Source organism: Ursus arctos, unplaced genomic scaffold (genome assembly GCF_023065955.2).
Source record: "Ursus arctos isolate Adak ecotype North America unplaced genomic scaffold, UrsArc2.0 scaffold_3, whole genome shotgun sequence".
In the NCBI taxonomy this organism is placed as follows: domain Eukaryota; kingdom Metazoa; phylum Chordata; class Mammalia; order Carnivora; family Ursidae; genus Ursus; species Ursus arctos.
This window is the reverse complement of record NW_026622985.1, coordinates 85,190,606-85,204,418: the sequence shown is the minus strand read 5'-3', so window position 1 is coordinate 85,204,418 and position 13,813 is coordinate 85,190,606. Positions and strand designations below refer to the sequence as shown.

The window sequence follows — 13,813 nt, the reverse complement described above, 5'->3', positions numbered from 1 at the left end:
ACATCTGTGTGAACTAAATCCCAACTGATAGAAGAAACTACTATCTTTTAAAAACAAAACAAAACAAAAACTAGACAAACCCACAATTAAAGATTTCAATACTTCTCTCTCAATACTTAATAGAGTAAGTACACAAAATCTGGTAAGGACATGGAAGACTTAACACTATCAACCAACTTTACCTAATGGGCATTTACAGAATACTCCACAGAACAGCAGCAGAATATACATGCCTTTCATGTGTGCACAGAATATTTTCCAAGATAGGCCATATTCTGAATCATAAAACAAACCTCAGCCAATTTAACATAAACTGAAATCCTATAAAGTATGTTCTCTGACCACAACAAAAATAAACTAGAAATAGAGAGATACCTGGAAGCCCCCAAACATTTGGAAACTAAACACTTCTAAATAACCCACTGATCAAAGAAGTCTCAAGGAAAATTACACAACATTAAATTGAACAAAAAAGAAAATACAACATATCAAAATTTATGGGGCACAGCAAAAGCAATAATTAGAGATGAATATGTAATATTAAATATTTCTTATTAGAAAAAAAGAAAGGTTTCAAATCAATAATCTAAGCTTCTACCTTAAGAAACTAAAATGAGAAATACAAATGAAGCCCAAAGCAAAAGGAAGAAAAAAATGTAGAACAGAAATCAGTAACAGCGAAACAAGTATAAGAAAATCAATGAGGCCAAAAGCTGGTTCTTTAGAAGCTCAATAAAATTGATAAATCTCTAGCCAGGTTAACTAAGAAACAAAAAGAGAAGATGCAAAAAAATAAAAAAGAGAGAGAGAAGATACAAGTTATCAAAATTAAGAATGAAAAAGGAAACATCATTATAGATCCTACACACAAACAGTACAATAAAGTAATATTAGGAATAACTTTATGCCAATCAATCTGAATAAAAATGACAAATTCACTGATACACACAAACCAAAGCTCATTCAAGAAGAAGACATAAGCTAAATATTCCTGTATCTACCAAAGAAATTCCAGTGTCCTTGATTATGTGAATTCACTCTTTACGCTATTCAAGCCACTTATGATTCTCTTTCCATAATCAAAGTCCCATCTGGACTACTGATTAAGAAACACTTAAGCCTTAACCTTTCTTCAGCTTCATTTCTACAAAAGTAAAATGAAAGGATTAGCACACTTCTTCCTATTCCAAAATTCTGTGATGGTTATATCTATCAAGTCCTTTGAGGTTACTAAGGGTTCAAGTTACCTGTTAAAGTATTCCTTGACTATTCTAGTACTGAGGGAGCTATTCTTAGCCTAAATAAATCCGTAAGTTTACTGTCTATACCTCTCATTTACTTACTGTTACTACCTAATCTCTCAACTAGATTATAAATCCTTCATTGGTAAGGAATGAGTCTCCTACTTTTTGTCTTCTTCACAACTCCTAGTATAGTACCTAGCACATAGGAGACACTCGACAAACACTAAATTCATTAAATAATGAATAAGCACTTCACTCCTTGATCCTTTGTTGCCACTTGAGATAGTCTTTCCATTTGCCTTAAGCGTTTCAGGAGGTATGGTAGCAGAACTGTACAACAATATTACAAGTATAGGTCCTCTAGGGTATTTTTTAATACACACACATAAAAAGTGAGTTCACAGGGCTTTACCCCCTCATTTATTTCCTGCCCCCATTTTGATGGCTTTCATGGAACAAAACTGCACAGAAAGCATATGCTCTGGAGAAACTGTCTGAAATGGCTCTAAGAATCCCTTTTTGGATCAAAGTTATAGCTTGAACTCTTTATTAGAAAGTAGGCTTTGCATTTGTTTCTTAAATCCATTACGTTACCTATATGCACGCAGAAACCCATTTATACACTATAATTAAGAGTCTACACAATTATCTATAAAACTGGAAATTTTCCACTATGCCTCTTCCAAATCATGTATAAATATATCAATAAGACAATCTAAGCATTGATCCCTGGGGTATCATGGCATTAATAATTTTCTAACCATAGTAATTTAACTACTACTCTCTCCTTATAAACTATTCTCAATGTCAAATATTTTGTTCTTTTAGCTTAGTCTCAATTAACAGGTCTTATTTCATTTTCATGAATTACTAATTCAGAAGCTATAACACAACTATTGTCAAATTACAGTCTACAATAAAAGATTTCATTAGTTTCTAAAACATAAAGTTACTTGATCAGTTTTATTATTTCATAAAATTTTTCTACTACTTTTTACTTATCCTATATATTTTTTTAAATAAATATTTTACTTATTTATTTGACAGAGAGAGAGACAGCCAGCGAGAGAGGGAACACAAACAGGGGGAGTGGGAGAGGAAGAAGCAGGCCCAGCAGAGGAGCTTGATGTGGGGCTCGATCCCAGGACTCTGGGATCATGCCCTGAGCCGAAGGCAGATGCTTAACGACTGAGCCACCCAGGTGCCCCTACTTATCCTACATTATTATACCTACCTTCATTGGCATAAGTGCAAGGAAATCTGTGATGAGATTATGGATTCTACGGATATAAAATTCCTCCTGATAGAAGTTTTCTGACACCACTACGGATTCAGTGAGGAAGAGGAAAACATTGTCAGCAATCGCAAGTTCTGCCATTGCTTCATCTGCTTCTGTGAATTCAGCCAGAGCTGGAAATATATTTAGAAAAACAGCACATGAAGGGAAAGTTATTAAACTAGATTATAATATCCCAGGATACTCTGTTGATGTTTCAAAATTCAGGTATCATCTCAACCTTCAAGCATGTGCTATGCACAAAATAAGACTGTATTACTGTAACTGACTCATAAACTCAAAAGAGCTACTGAAAAAGTACATTAGAAAACCACCACAGTAACATCATGAGCAACAAAAAGTTACTTCAGAGATACATGATGTAACACTGATATAGTCAGGGCGTTATTATCAAAACATTAACATACAAGAATGATGTTAAGGCTTTAATCTCAATGAAATGAACTAGATTGTTCAGAAAGTCTTCACAGCTAATAAGTGAGACCAAGAACTGAACATGACCACCTAAGTAACTCTTCTAATTTGATAACGAAGTAGCAAAAATTGAAAAACTAAACCTTAACCTAAAGACAAACTGGTCTCCTTGTAACTTTAGCTTTTTATTTGAAAAATTTCAAATAGGTATCTAAAAATAGACCAGTCTAATGAACCACCACAAACCCCATCAGCTAACTTCGATGTTAATACATTTATGGTCAATCATATTTCATCTAGATCTCCACGCATTCCCAAATGAGATTAAAGCAAATGCCAGACAATTTAACATTTCATTTGTATTTCCGTATAAAGAATACTTTAAAACCAAAGAAAAATAAACCATACATACAAATAATATTATACCTCTAAATAGCATTATAATTTAAAAAAACAATTCCTCAATATTAAATATCCACAGGAATCAAATTTACAACTATCCCATAAATGTCGTAAAATATTTTAGTTTGGTTTTTTGCTTTTTGTCTTCTGTGCAATCTGTTTGCTTGAATCAGGATCCAAATAAGACTTACAGATTATGTTTGAGTGATACATCTGCAGACTTCTCCTGTATCTTTTCAATTTTTCGCTTGCCCTTTATTTGCTGCAGAAACTGGACTTTCATCCCATAGAGTTTCCACAATGTGGTTTGATATCCATCCCAGTGGTATAGTTAACATACTCCTCTCGCCTCTAGTTATACTAAAAATTGGTAGTTTGACCTACAGACTTGATCTGACTTACATTCAATTTTTTGGGTAAAAGTATGTCATAGGTACTGTTGTATCCTTCCATCAAGAAATATGTTGCTGCTTGCTTCTTTTAAATTTACATACACAATTGGTAGGTAACTTTGTGGTAATCTGGCTTTAGAAAGAAGTGCTATGTAGTTTATTCTACTTGAGTGTCATACAGACCAAATACTGTGTGTGCTACTCAAAATACATCTTCATTGCCCTGAAAAGGGTCATGAATAGATATAAACTAAGAGTTTCAATCAGAAGAAAACAGTTGGCACGTATTGCATGGTACACTGGGTGTTATACGCAACTAATGAATCATCGAACTTTACATCAAAAAAAAAAATTAAAAAATAAAAAAACAAAAAATTAAAAAAAAAGAGAAGAAAACAGTTGGGTTTTAGGTTTTAGTTTGCATTTTGAAATAAAGCCTGCATATCTACCCATACCGTACAAACTCCTTGAAAACAAAATAGTTTAATTCTTTATGACTAATAGTTATTATTAAAATCACTAATTAAATATTAATGACTAATTACAAACCTTCACCTGAATTCAGAAATACATGATGATCAATTCAAAAACTATTTCTTGAAAACTATTTATTTAGGTAATAAAGCAGCATTAATATCTTAATGTAAATTGAGTGTTAATGTCTAAAAGTTTATTGAAATTTTGGAGTTTAAAAAAGTTTCAAACACTACAAAGCAGTGTAGTAAACATGTGTGATAAGTTTTTCAGAAGCCTACGAGAGAGTTAGTAACTAATTTTTCAAAATTCCCATTTTATTAGAACTTGTCTGGGGGCGCCAGGGTGGCTTGGTCAGTTAAGCATCTGCCTTCGGCTCAGGTCATGATCCCGGGGTCCTGGGATCGAGCCCCACATCGGTCTCCATGCTCAGTGGGGAGCCTGCTTCTCCCTCTCCTGCTCCCACTGCCTATGCTCTCTCTCTCTGTCAAATAAATAAATAAATCTTTAAACAAACAAAAGCTTGTCTGTATTATTTCAAGAAATGACCATTTCTTTCTTTCTTTCTTTTTTTTTTTTTGAGAGAGAGTGTGTGCGTGCGTGCACACAAGTGGGGGAAGAGGCAGAGGGAGAGAATCCTCAAGCTGACTCCCCACTGAGCGCAGGAGTCCTGAGATCTGACCTGAGCTGAAATCAAGAATTGAATGCTTGAGCAACTGAGCCACCCAGACACCCCAACATATATATTTTTTTAAATAATACTAATTTTTAATTTGTGAAAAATTATTTTGTGAAAACCAAGGAGGAAAACATAAAAAAAAGAAATCATAAATTTTAATTAAAAAAATTATTGTGATACTACCATTTCAAATTTTACACTCTTAGGGGAAAAAAAGAAGCTAAAAGAGCACTGTCGCTGGCTCTAAGAAAGGGAAATAATATTTCATAAAATTTCTTTCAGGAGACAAGGAGAACCGGTCTGTATTTCACCATATTCCAAAGCTTCATTTAACACAACTCTAGATACCTCCCTGTGCTCATGCTTATCTATGTAAAAGATAATACCTCTTTCAAGATACCATTAAAGTTCATACATTCTTTCTCATAACTAAATTACCTACAATCAATTTACCTGTCACATCAGGTAGCTGAGATATTCCTCTCAATGCCAGTGCCCAGGCAAGTCTAACAGTGGCTTGGAGCCCAGGCAGTTTCCAAAGCTGTGAGTCTTGAAGGCGGGAGTGAATTGTTGCGATGTATTGTCTTTCTGTCAGTAGTGGAAGTTGATGAATCATATCTGAAAATACAAAAACAGACCACTATACCAAAAAGTAGAGAATTTCTCACTTTTGATATACAGGAATAATGTCTAAAAATCAGAAAATCAGAGTACTCTTATCAAATAACTGTGACTACTTAACATTAATGTTTGACAAACCAAAAAAAAAATACCACCACAAAAATTATATACCAACTTAAAGAAGCAATTGACAATAATTCTAAATTTTAATTCTATTTTTTCAATTTTTTTATATAAGTGTACTATACAAAATTTTAAAAAATAAAGAACCACTCATGTTTTCTGTATATAAATTCTAAAATATATTGGGGTGCCTGTCTGGCTCAATCGGCTGAGCGTGTGACTCTTGATCTTGGATTTCTAAGTTTGAGCTCCACATTGGATGTAGAGATTACTTCAAAATAAAATCTTTAGGGGCACCTGGGTGGCTCAGTCAGTTAAGCATCTGACTCTTCATTTTGGCTCAGGTCATGATCTCAGAGTCATAAGATCAAGCCCCGTGTCAGACTCCATGCTGCTTAAGATTCTCTCTTTCTTTCTCTCCCTCTGCTCCCACCCCACCGCTGTGTGTTCTCTCTCTTTAAAAAAATAAAATCTAAAATCTTTAAAAATAAATAAATAAATAAATAACAAAATATAATCGATGCCATTTAAAGATCAAAAAAATATATATACTTTGGGGTGCCTGGCTGACTCAGTTAGTGGAGTGTCTGACTCTTGATCTTGGGGTTGTGAGTTTGAGCCCCATACTGGGTGTAGAGGTTACTTAAAAATAAAATCTTTAAAAAGAAAAAAAAAAGAATTTTATTAGATAAATAAATGCTTGAATTTAAAATATCAAGCAAAAACTGGCCAAAACAAAGAATCCAATTGCAAACAAGTATCTACTCTGATTATAACAAATGAAATTGCTAAATAACAATAATTTTCAAGTTACAGTTAATTATACTATGGTACTTCAAACAAGTACAGGATTCTGAATAAATACTAAAATGGGAAACACCACTAACACCTAAGAATTCATTTATTTTACTTCATTATTTTCTTTTTCTTTTTTTTTTTTAAAGATTTTATTTATTTATTTGACAGAGATAGAGACAGCCAGCGAGAGAGGGAACACAAGCAGGGGGAGTGGGAGAGGAAGAAGCAGGCTCATAGCGGAAGAGCCTGATGTGGGGCTCGATCCCAGAACGCCGGGATCACGTCCTGAGCCGAAGGCAGACGCTCAACCGCTGTGCCACCCAGGCGCCCCTCATTATTTTCTTGTACTTCCTTTTGATATCAGTGGTTCCCAACCTTTAACCAAGAACACATTATTTTAATTTCCTGTATTTTAAAAGTTTCCATCTACTACTATAGATGTACTAATAGCTCACTTCTCCCATTTATTAATCAAACATATACAGAACAACCAACCAGAAATTACAATTAAAATTAATTAATATAAGCATCCTAAATTGATTAAATTACAACCTAATACAAAACCTTCCATTTTAGCTTGTGAAACCTTTCAGCCATTTCATTTTGCTTTTGAAAGTCCCACTTACAAGCTTCCATGAACACTGTCTACCCCTACTTAATTCTGTGCTTCTTATCATTCAAGACAGGCAATCTGACGAATGCCTTAACTGGCAGCATTCCTAGATGAGCACAGGGACCACTTATTCTGTGACACGTGAAGCACTGTGTGTGACAGTTTGACTGTAGGAAAGGGGTACTTATGTTTTCCATAAGCCTTTCCAGCTAATGCCTAAGGATGGTCACCAAACACGTACGGAAAAAGTCTATCCTCCTTACGTACCTACTGAGAGAACATGCTGATGATACCACCAAAAGTGGACAAGGCGTAACTGTTCAAGTAAGTATCTATGTTAAAAGGCAATAATCTTCCAATAATCTTCGGGAATCATTTTTGAGATCCTCATTTCTAAGCAGTAATTGTTTATAAGGTTACCAAGTAAAAATATTACCCACTTCAGAGACGATATATATTAAAGAGGATATATTACTAAAAATGATAGTTATCCTCCCTAAAATGTTTAGTGAAAGGTTTGAAATGTAATATGTAAAGAAACAATTAATTAATTAGGCATGCAGAACTCATGAACATGTATTACATAACCTTCACCACTTTCCTATTCCAAAACTGAAAAGGACAATAGAGATATCTAATAGGGTGCATATTTTTAAAATGTGATCTTATATCTAAATATTCAAATACAGATAAATTACACATATAGGAATACAGGAATAAAACAATTTTTTATTTTAGTAGTTATAATATTGCCCTTCTTAAGTGGTATCTCCACAATTTAATCTGATTTTTTAAAAATGAAGACATTAATAGGTAAAAAATCCAATACCATCTCGTTCCTCTGTGCTTTGTTCTATGAAACTGATATCAAAGCAGTACAGAAGCGCCATAAGAAGAGCCAGATTCACTGCATCCAATGAGCCGTTAGCCTCAACTGTCACTTTTTCCAAATGTCCAATAAGAAGCAGAGTGTCATCTTTGCCTAAAGGTGACTGACAAGCCCAGGCAAAAAGGCTTTCTGCCAGAGACTGCCTGCACTCCTTGATGAGATCAGAAACCTAGAGATAAAAATGTACGATTATCAGTATACATAAATCACAGTGAAGCCTGGTCTTATTACAAAAAAATAAACTACCTTTTACAAAGCTAACTAACTAAATAAATCTGAATCCACAAGTAACCCTAAAATCTCACCTCTAGAATTCTAAACGAACCCTATTGTTAAATCCTCATTTTAAGTTCCAAGCTCCCTTATGCAATGACCTATTCCTTCAAGAGTTCATTCCAGAAAAAGACCTACAATAGCACATAAGTGACTAGAAAGAAGTGGAAATAGCTATAAGTCAATTGTGGATACAGACGCTTATACATTTCAATGGGCATTAGCAATTTTCCTATGCTCGTGTTAGAATGTTCTACATGCCATGACTTTTCTGCCTGAGATCTGACACAGATGACCCATGAACTGATTTCATTGAACCCTTGCCTCTTTTCGGTGTTTTTCACTGCCCAAACCTCTCTCCCGCTGTAGTTTCTCAAACTCATTGTTCACATCAATCTGTGACACCAGAGTAAGGACTTTATAAGTCAATCCTTGCTCCATCAGCTCCTCTGTAAAGCGTGTTGTCATGGAAACCAGCTCTGGACTGTAATGAAAAGAAATCAATGGAGAAAGTTACAATGAACAGTCACGTCTACACTTCATCATACAGATTTAGCAAGTATTCTTGACAATAGTGTTTCATTACTGGAAAAAAAACAGGATGAAATATAACTCAGCTTTTTTCATCCTTGCTAGATAATTAGGCATCGATAAGCTTCTAACCATAAATAATTATTTTTTATTTGTAAACAAAATAAAGCAGCTTTAATCTGTCATTCTTTGCAGAGTACTCAGTTATGTTACATACTTTACTTAAATTATACATACTAAAAGGAGAAATTTTCATTATTTCTAATAATTAAAATAATAATCTGTCAAGTAATTTCTAATAAAGCCCTGAAATCCTAAGAAGCAAACAGACCTGAGTTCAAGGGTCCATGTTTTTCCTCGTCTAGACTGTATCAAGGCTTTCAGGGAGTTTGCAATGCACCGTTTTCCATCCCAGTATAAAAGAACAGCTACTAATCCTCTGGTGAGACCAGGAAAATGTGGCTGTTGGTGCTCTCCTAGAAAAGACAGTTGAGAAATAATTCGGTAAATATGTGTTTAGGAGGAGACAAAAGTTACCATACCAATGTTCGGTTCAAAGAAATAACGGAATCTCAGGACTCAAGGGGTCCTACAGTCCTCTACTCTAAACACCCACCTACTGCTCTTCTCCTCCCACATCTTCAGGAGGCCATTCACTTTGTGCGGGAACACTGGCACTAACACAGAACTCACCGTTTCCCAAACTTGCAATCTCACCTTCATCTACGATTTCCACATGCTGGTCTCACTGCGGTCCACTGAATCTAATGATATTTAATGCCCATTTCCCCCTCTTTCACATGAAATCTTACGAATGTTCAGAAGGTTCTTCACCTAGAGTTTTCTCTGAAAAGTAAATAACCTATTTCTACATTTCTAGCTCACAGGCCCTTTCAACTGCTCTCCTTTGACTAAGTTCTACTTTTGTCTTTTTTAGTTTTGGTTTCATTTCCTAAGGCTGGTTGTCTTCTCCCAGAAGCCCAATCACTCCACTCTCTCCTGTCCCCAAATTCATCTCGCGGCTCACACCTCTGCACAGGCCATTCCTTGTGCTTGGATACCTTTCTTCCTCCTGAGCACACACCTATTCCACGTGACATGTGCCTACTCATATTTCAACGCCTAGCTTAGGCCTCATGAGCTTTGTGAGGACTTCTCTATACACCCTGAGGTCAATTTAATCCCTCTGCCTCTGGACCATCACTAAATCTTGCATAAACTGGCATTAATACACTTTTAACGTATAATTAGCTGTCTCCAGGTTCTTCTCAATTACTAGACTATGAGCTCCTTTACAATAGTTGAAGTTTCATTCATGTTTCTATCCCTGGTGTCTTAACACAGTGCCTGGTCCGTGATAAACATAAAATAAATGTTTGTTAAATCAAAGTTCTGAGTTAAACTCAAAACTCAAGACTACCAGTTCAACATTTCCATAACAGAGTGGGAAAACTACCTTCCTGCTTTTCAATATCATACTTCTTTTAATGCAGCCTTATGTCAAAAATGATTTTGGAAGCCACATGATATCTTTAAACATATGAGACTTTCTTGGGGTACCGGGATGGCTCAGTCGGTTCAGTGCCTAACTCGGGTTTCAGCTCAAGTCGTGATCTCATGGGTTGTGGGATCGAGCCTCTCGTGGGGCTCAGCGCTTAGTGCGGAGTGTGCTTGAGATTCTCTCCCTCTGCCCCTCGCCCCACTCGCACACACACTCTCTCTCTCTTTATATGTAACTACTCTGCTTAAAGCCTGTCAGCAACTTCCCATTGCAATTAGAATAAAATCCAAGTAATTTTCTGTGCCTGCAAGACTGAATATAATCAGATTCCTGCTCTCTTCCTTAACTTCCTTCGCCCTCCCCGTCTTTGTGAGCCTCTTGCATCTTTTTACCCATGGTCTCTTTATTCCTCATGCCCCTTTGGACTCACCTCAAGTACCTGCTGTTTGCTCTGCCTGGGTCACCCTTCTCCAACAACTCTGGTACCTTGCCATCACGCAGTTCTCAGGTCAAATGTCCCAGAGAAGGCTTCTCTAAGTATCCTATTTAGAGTTGCCCCCTAGAAGCCCCCATCTCTCTATATCACATCACCTTTTTTTATTTTCTTCCTCGTACTCAGTATTACTAAAATTATCTTATTTCTAACCTATTCATTATCTGAATCACCTCCTCAAAAAGAACTCCAAAAAAGCAGTGAACTTACTTTCTTACTCATTACATGACAATAAATTCTTTGTGCTATAAAATTTGTGAGATGCAGCCAAGGATTCTTTGCTAGTAAATTACCATGTAAAAGCCTATTTTAAAACAGTTAAATTACTTCAACAATTCCAATCACTAAAGCCCTCCCATTAGTCAAAGATAAACAGAAGGAGATATTTTGAATATGGTATTTCAACTAAACTACTTTGGAATCTAAATGATACAACACTTTAAACCCTGAGTGAATGACTTTATAATTCTGTACTACCTTACCACAGATTCAGTTAAATGTCAACCTACCGGCAAGGAGAAGCTCAACAGCTGCCAATTCTCCAATATCAAAAAGGTCACTAAGGATAAAGGCCTCTTTAATGAGCTGTTCAGGAAGAAGTCGGGTTCCCTGTTGACCCTGGATAGCGACTCCCTCAGTACTGGCTTTCTGAACCTTCTCATGTTGTTGGACATTTTTTGGCTATAATGGTAAAAATAAATAAAATCACGGAATGAAAATAGTATACTGGAGATGAGGTCTTAAATTAATACCTAGAGAAGTTACTTCATGATAAGGCAGACAGGTAACATGACGGAAGAAGTACTGCTTATCAATCTACAGTTAAGACCTTCATGACGAGACATTTCCTATTACCTTCAACACGTATGCTGTTACTATCTTCTCAATAACTGCTTCTACTAAACTCTGAAATACAAAGTGCTGGGAAAGCATACAAAATAGTATACTGTTTTTCAAATTTGTAAGAAACGTTTCCAATTACGTATTTCATAAATAAAAACAATAAGGCCTTCAAATGGGAAATAACATATGGATATATGAATTGTTGAATCAATTAGGAGGGCTAGGATAGTAATTAATATATTATGTAAAATGTAGTCTTATTCCCAAAAGTCTTACTTGGTTCAAATATTTAACAAATGACATATAGTACAGAATTACTTGATGGACCATAAAATTTTAGAAATTTACATCTTGATAAAGGCCACATAGGTCATTTAATCCAACTCCTCTATTAACAGACGGAAGAAACGGGTGCCTGGGTGGTGCAGTCAGTTAAGCATCTAACTCTTAGTTTCGGCTCAGGTCACGCTCTCAGGGCCGTGAGATCGAGCCCTGCACTGGCCTCCATGCTCAGTGTGGAGTCTACTTCAGATTCTCTCTCCCCCTCCTTCTGCCCCTCCTGCTCGTGCTCACTCACTCGCTCTCTTTCACTCTCTCACTCTAAAAAATTAAAGAAATCTTAAAAAAAAAAAACAAAAAACAGATGGAAAAGCTGATGCCCAGATAAGTTGGGTGACATCCCTGTGCACATACAACTCTAGTGGTAGAGCCAAGACTGGAACTCAGCTCGACTGGCTCCCAGGCTAGGGCTCTTTCTACTAAAGACAGCAAGGGGGAAAAAAAAAAAAGCTAAAAAGCAAAAGGCCATTTCTGGTAAGACAAACAGTTCTTAGATAGTCTTGTTAGTCTACAAAAGAAAATCATCAAACAGCAAGGAAAGGAATTTCCAAATATAAATTCCCTCCACTGAAGTACTCTATTCCTGGTTGAAAAGGATTTCAAGATGCAGTGATTAATGACACGCAAGAATTAATTAGTTCAGCTAATACAACTTACATAACATTATGAAGAGTTAAAATGTTGAAAGTGTACCTGGAAATAAACAAAATAATCAATCTTACTGAGCTTAGATACATTAACTACAGGTCAGAAATTCCAAGGAGGCTCATGTTTCTGGAATATACTAAACCTTCTAAATCATATTCAAATACTACTAAGATATCTCCTGGCTAGAGATAAGCACAGTATTAACATCTGTGGAGAACAACAGCAACAAAAAAAATAGCTGCTCCTAGGAAAAATTACATTCGTAGAGAAAACTTGAGTCAAGGACTAGGACAAGTTATATATTTCATTCACATGCCTTAAGAATTTACTTGCTCTTCAATCTTTAAAAAAGCAAAAAAACAAACAAAAAAAACCCATATCCAAGAAGCAAAAAACAAAATTTCCTACTGGGTTTCTGAACAGAGAGATGAAGTCAGGTTTGTGTTTCTTCAAAATCATGTCAAGAAGGTGGACAGCTTCAGGTTGTCTTCTCCAAAGAGCATTTCCCACTGTCTGCCAAATGTCTTTGTAAGGACCCCAGAGACTGGCAGCTTCAAGAAAAAAATAAACAAAACAAGCCTCAGATAAAACATGCATGTGGAAAATAACATCAGGTTACTGTCCACACATTTCAGTCATGCTCATCATAGCTACTTTAAAATATACAGTTATACATATAAAACAAACATTAACATAAAAGCATACGTTATCAGGTTTCTCAAGCAACAATAAAAACATCATTTTACTTAACTTAATATAAAGTAAATCCTGACTTTAAACTGGAAACCTGCTATAGTTTTGCCACCTTATTAGCTGTGTGACATGGAGCAAGGAAATAACCTCTTTCAACTTCAGTTTCTGTACATAAATAATAGGGATATCATCCACATCATAGGGTTGAATAGATTAAATGATATTAACTAGGTGAAACACACAACACAGTGCCTGGCAAACTGCAGGCATTCAATAAATGTTAAGTGCTTTCTAGCGTCCCTATCATCCAAATAAAAGCAGTAGTAGGGGCAAAAGATTAGATTTTGTAAAACTCAGCAGCTGAAAAAAAGTACTTTACTTTGGCTGGGACACTAGCTATTAAAAATCAACAGAGAAATATGGAACACTTCTATATTTATACAAAGGATCACATTTTGATTTGTAGTAACAGTAAGTAATACCGAGCTTTTGCTATGTGCTGCTGAGCATGGTTCTAAGCTCTTCACACATATTAGTTTATTTCAG

The 13,813-nt window shown here is 35.6% G+C and overlaps 1 protein-coding gene across 2 annotated transcripts in view; it reads right to left on the bottom strand.

The window, feature by feature from the left end:
- The window catches only part of NUP205 (nucleoporin 205), a 95,004-nt gene that overhangs the window by 57,095 nt on the left and 24,096 nt on the right, over positions 1 to 13,813 (bottom strand). For both annotated transcript variants that reach the window (XM_044388549.3, XM_026511586.4), the window contains exons 2-8: positions 12,983 to 13,125; positions 11,254 to 11,425; positions 9,082 to 9,226; positions 8,544 to 8,703; positions 7,887 to 8,115; positions 5,356 to 5,520; positions 2,479 to 2,654 (exon numbers count right to left, since the gene is read on the bottom strand). In XM_044388549.3, the coding sequence (XP_044244484.1) occupies positions 2,479 to 2,654; positions 5,356 to 5,520; positions 7,887 to 8,115; positions 8,544 to 8,703; positions 9,082 to 9,226; positions 11,254 to 11,425; positions 12,983 to 13,125 (1,190 nt within the window). The remainder of the gene's footprint in view (positions 1 to 2,478; positions 2,655 to 5,355; positions 5,521 to 7,886; positions 8,116 to 8,543; positions 8,704 to 9,081; positions 9,227 to 11,253; positions 11,426 to 12,982; positions 13,126 to 13,813) is intronic.